Source organism: Lingula anatina, chromosome 1, assembly GCF_051362555.1.
Source record: "Lingula anatina isolate TDL-2025a chromosome 1, LinAna3.0, whole genome shotgun sequence".
Classification (NCBI taxonomy): Eukaryota; Metazoa; Brachiopoda; class Lingulata; order Lingulida; family Lingulidae; genus Lingula; species Lingula anatina.
The window spans coordinates 39,096,225-39,101,745 of record NC_141767.1 but is presented as its reverse complement, the minus strand read 5'-3'; the positions used below and the strand labels follow the sequence as shown (position 1 = coordinate 39,101,745).

The following is a 5,521-nucleotide window of genomic DNA, read 5'->3' as shown; positions in this document are numbered from 1 at the left end:
GAAACTAGTTTCAAAGGATAGGCCTAAGGCCGTTAAACCGGTAAAAATAGCTCAGCTTACTCACCATATGCTGAATATTCTCGTTGAGCGACTTCCAAATGCGGTCAAAACAACAACATCGGGCATGGAGTCTACGAGTATGGAGAGAAGCAGGTCTCTAGAAGTAAAACTCTTAGTTTTATTGTCTCTTGTGGGTTTAATTACAGCCGTGTCTTACAGAATAGAAAATGTTCCAAACCCCAGGACTAACTATAGGGACTGTGGCAGGCAACTGAAATCGTGGCTATGCGATCCTGGAGCTGTACTTACTAGGGCACAAGGTGAGCTGTGCAGCTTATTATACATGTATCATCTGGTGTATCACGCAGATTGGAGTTTCTTCTCTACGCAATAGTGTTCAGACACTTTTCGAAACCTAGTCTCGTTGATTATTACTCTCTTTGCCTTGGAGGAGTTGAGTATAAAATTGAAAACTATGAAAGGGGTATTAAGATTAAATTCAACTCTGTAGTACAGACGCCATAACGCTATATCAGCCCATAACAACTTTTGGATTTTTTTTATCTCTAAAGCTTAAAATGTTATGCTTCCTGATTAAAAGTGCTTGTTTTTAATCTTTTCTTTTTATACGCAAACTACATGGAGACTAGGTTGTGTATACGCAATTGTTCAGACAATAGCGACTTGTTTTTTTTATCAAAAGGTGTCATGTTTGTGATCGCTAACCACCACATGACTTAAATCTTTGCCAGAAAAAATTTAAATATTTCGATATTCTCCAAGGAAACTCTCGGTCAGAAAGAAATGAAATTATGATCTGGAAAATACTGTGATTACGGCTGTGTGGTAAAGTTGTAGTTTGGCATTATAGCAAAATATGAAAACGTGATCGTTTAACGGAGTATTTAGCGCCCAATAGTCTACCCTCATGCTTTTACGCAAACTAACAGTCTGAGAAGCAAGAGTAGAGCGTGAGTAATCACTTTAGTCATCTAGTTGGAAATGTAAAAGGACGTTTTTCTCGAAACATTTTTTTTCTTTTCATTCCTAGCTGATCGGCTAGATCTGGCCATCATTGATGTCATTAGTTCCACACCGTGCCCTTGTTTCAGTTCAAAATGCCCCGCAGACGAAGACGGTATTATCATATCAATTCTGGTCGTGCCTAAAATTGATGTGCCTGCCAGGTAGGAAGACACAAATCAATGGTATTTCTATAAGGTCATATTCTGTAAAAGAGTCAATCTCTCTCTCTCTCTCTCTCTCTCTCCTGTGTGTTTCAGGATCTATTTAGTGTATTTAATCAATTCGTTCATCTTAAACCGAGATTAATTTGAACCAATACATCCTCTATTTACTAAAAATTGGCACAGAAAATAAAAATAACACCATCTAACTAACACCATTTACTTGAATTAATCTGAAATGACCATTAATCCAAAGTACGTCTGTACAGTTCCAGTGTCGATGCTGAGATGAGAAGTTGGGTCTCCCAGCTGGCTACAAGTCGGTGGAAATTCGGGACATGTGATAATGACATAACCATTGTGCATTCTCGGGATGACAGAAGAGTGAGGCTTTTATTGTTTCATTTATAGGTTTTAGCATTTTAATATGTTTCACATTAATTCATTTAATTTTCTTTTCTTCCTAAGTGAGGCGCTTTTGTTCGTAAAATTCATTAAACACCAACAAGCTAACCGGTTTCTTATTATAAAGACCCGCAGGAAGTCGTATTTAGCTAGCAGGTGATTTATATGAGGGAGGACAAAGCCAACGCGCTGTGTTATCTAAAATTCGTTTTTAATGAGCGAGAGGGTGCATGGGATAAAAAAAACATGCCTCAGGTAATTATTTCATTAATTTACCTACCGTTGGTCTTTACAGGTGGTAGCATACGCTGGTTCCATCGCAAACAGTAAGATAGGAGGCACGGCGTGTCTGACCAAAATAGTACAGGGAGCTGCGCCTTATTTCTCTGGTCCATACAGCGCCGAGGGGCTGGAGTACATAGTTACAAGTTTCAAGTAAGATAAATCTTGGACCCTTAGAAGGGAGCAAAGAATAAAATAAATCAACTATGTGAATTGAACTGGGAAAAGAATCATAAACAAAGTATAAATGTATGAGAAACGTTAAGATGTGCAAATGACGCTGTTACATGGTTGATTTAAGGTTCATGTACATTAACCCAGTCTTCATAGAACTCAATTGAAAATCAACTGTATTTTTAGGAAGGTATTTCAGGGAAACAGTTGTCCGAATCCGGAAGATTCGCCTGGTCATCAGCTAAGCAGTAGACCTAACAGCAACAGTAACAGCAATGTCAATAATAACAATAACAATAATAACAACAATTACAATACCAACATGAATCATGGTTCATCTGGCTCATCTGGCGCCGGTTCCTCCAGTAGCAGTCATGACGGCCACTCCGGTTCCACATACCATTTCTACGACTCGGGAGTGGATATTAACGACACACATCTGCCTTGGTGGGCCATCATGTTGATAATTCTTGGGATTTCTCTCGTTATCTCTCTGATAATATCGATAATTTGCTGTATTTGCTGTCCCGGTCGAGCCCCAGGGTGTTGTGTGTTCCCATGCTGCTGCGGCGGATGTTACGAACACGGTCATCCCGCAGGAAAACCATGAACCAGTCTGTCTTGTTACCTCAATCCGTTGCCACTGGAAAAATCCTTAATTTAATTTAATTTAATTTAATTTAATTTAATCTATTTTTATCCATTAGACCCTCATTATGTTCTTCATATTTTAGCACAGATCCTATCAATTTTATTCTTTAAAAGATCTTTTTAAAATTTTTATTTATCTGATTTTTTTAAATTTTCCTTTTGAATAACATGTGCTCACAATTAAAAAACATGTTACATTCAGGACCTTTTCACGTATTTGACCTTAGCAAATTACTGCCCCTGTTCAACTTGCACGTATTTTAAGCAAAATACAAAATGTGCAAAAACCGGTTACTTGACTTCAGCTAGAAAAATGCGATTCAATAAATGAATGTCAGAGTTTGAAACTCTTCACTGTGATAGGGTAAGTGCAAGAAAATTGTCTTTGGCCCATAGAATTTTTTCACTAGAAACCAAACCTGCGTGAGTTCTTATCCAAGATTGCCATTGTATTGCTCAGTTTCATTTTTAGATATTTTTCACATGTCGTAGGTAGGAATTATGTTAAAGGGATAATAACTCTTCGTTTCGGCCAAAAAATGAATTTTCCTGGAGTAAACAACAATTTTCCATAATTACCAATGGTTAATGAATCCATTTTTACATTCAAAGTTAGTCCCTGTCTTTTTTTTTCTAAAAAGTTTGTTTTTTTGTTAAAAAATGGAAGTCACATGGTCTAAAGACAAGCTCATATATCAGAATCATAGCTATAACTGCCGTTTTTGTGGTAAAACAGAATATATTATATTTCTATGAGTTATTCACAATGTTTTTATTGTGAAATATAGATCTCATACGAAGAGTTATTATCCCTTTATATTTTCAAAATGAACATCGACTATGACGACTTAAGGCAACTCAACAAAGATTTTGATAGACACGAAGTGTGAAATGAAATTAAATATCCCAATTAAATGGGATATAAGCAGTTAGAGGTTAATAATCTTATATTGTTTTACATTGCAATTTTATATATTATATTTATCATTTTTATGGATCTATTTGACTTTTTTATTTATATATCATGGGTTTGATTTGCATTTGTACGTAGCATAATATATAAACGAATTTATAACAACTTAATAAAATGCTATTTTAAAATTACATTTAGGCAGGGGTGTCTTTAATCCAATCTAAAATTGCCACAATACTACACCCATGTAAACTTATAATTAAAAACGAGTTGTCATTGCAATTTTCAGTAGCTTAAGTGATAAAAACTCTAATAGTAAGCCCTATGGGAATATAATGCAGGGGCGGATCCAGGATTACTTGAAGGGGGCAGGGGTCCGTAGATGCGAAGCCGACACCCTATCCCCCTTACGGGATGAATACCCCTTGCAGCACACAAATGGAGATAAATCGAGTCGAAAAAAGAAACGCTTTTTTGTACGGAACTGTATAACCCGTCCTAAACGATAAGACCCGCTTTAAATGAAGCTTTGAAATTTTTGTGCGCGTTGCCAGGCTGCGTGTATATTTTGGCGAGGCACCCTTGCTATAAACGGCATCGTTATCTTTCACTGTTACACTTTACAGATACTCGATAGTATGGGGGATTTGCAAGTATCTTTTAAATAAATTGTCTTATTTTCGATACCCCGGTGATGGTCCCTCTTGTTTAAAACAAGGGCACGTATGTACGTAGGCCTACAGAGTGATCCCGAGTTAAGAACCGCTTAGTTCGATTTTCGTGGCCTAGAAGTCCAACACAAGTAAACTATGTACGGTAGTACCAATAGGGCCTATAGCATAGGTATGTTTCTGTAGGTTGTAACAAAGATGCTATAGTTCGTTATTACACGGTACATATAATGTTGCCTATAAACTCTTGAAAATGTGACCTAGCCTGCCTGGCTGGCTATGTGTGTGTGTGTGTGTGTGTGTGTGTGTGTGTGTGTGTGTGTCAGGGGCGGATCCAGAGATATTTTCTGACAGTCTTCCACATTATCTTTGTTGATCCATCCTCCATTTTTTGACTGTATTCCGACAGAAAAAATTAGATACCCGTCAATGTAAACTTGAAAATCTGACTGTCTTCCGGAAGACCCAGAAGACGGCCTAAATCCGCCCCTGTGTGTGTGTGTGTGAGAGAGAGAGAGAGAGAGAGAGAGAGAGAGAGAGAGAGAGAGAGAGAGGGGTAACTGTCACGTTGATTGGTTCATCACCGCGATTAATGAACCAAACAGAAAACGACTTTAGGATTCCGTTCTATTCTACAATAATGCAAAAAAGGTATTTTGTGGCCTGTATGGTGATTTTATTAAATAAGTTTAAAGATAATACTTTTTTTTACTTTTTTTTATTAGTAAAAAGGCACTCAATTAATCCGATTAATTGTACCTTTATATAGCAAAACTCAATCTTTCAACATTCCTCCCAATCAATAAGGTATCTTATGTTCAGATTTAAGATTGATAATCATTTTTTAAGTCATGATAACTTTTTACGTCGAGCGGCGCAGTCCACCTTCACAAAAGTAATATACTATATGTACATTACCAAAGTTCCAGTCACTCGACTCCACGGGCCAGCAAATTAACTTTTAAACCTGTGGAACACTGATGAAAGGGAGTAATCCCCCCCCCCCCCCCCTTCCTCCGTGTAGCGTTATCAATTGCTTGTCAGGACGTGCAAAGTGGACTGGTCCAGTAAAGAGTACCGCTCGATGCGAAAAGGCACTTTAGATTTCTAATTTTTGACCGTGAGTCACCCTCCCACTGGCAATGAGGCGGTGAATATAAGAAAATTATATATTTAGAACTCGAAAACTGGAACATTAATAATTATTTTTTTCAGAGGTTATGTATAGGCCTACTGTA

At 37.4% G+C, this 5,521-nt stretch overlaps 1 protein-coding gene across 1 annotated transcript; it reads left to right on the top strand.

Annotated features, from left to right (window-relative positions):
- Window positions 1-63: 63 nt before the first annotated feature.
- LOC106179880 (uncharacterized) lies at window positions 64-4,298 on the top strand. The gene is made up of 5 exons (XM_013563677.3): window positions 64-320; window positions 1,052-1,187; window positions 1,457-1,571; window positions 1,888-2,027; window positions 2,235-4,298. Exons 1-5 carry the CDS (start codon window positions 68-70, stop codon window positions 2,656-2,658), a joined length of 1,068 nt encoding a protein of 355 aa, XP_013419131.2. The 5' UTR covers window positions 64-67; the 3' UTR covers window positions 2,659-4,298.
- Window positions 4,299-5,521: the final 1,223 nt, after the last annotated feature.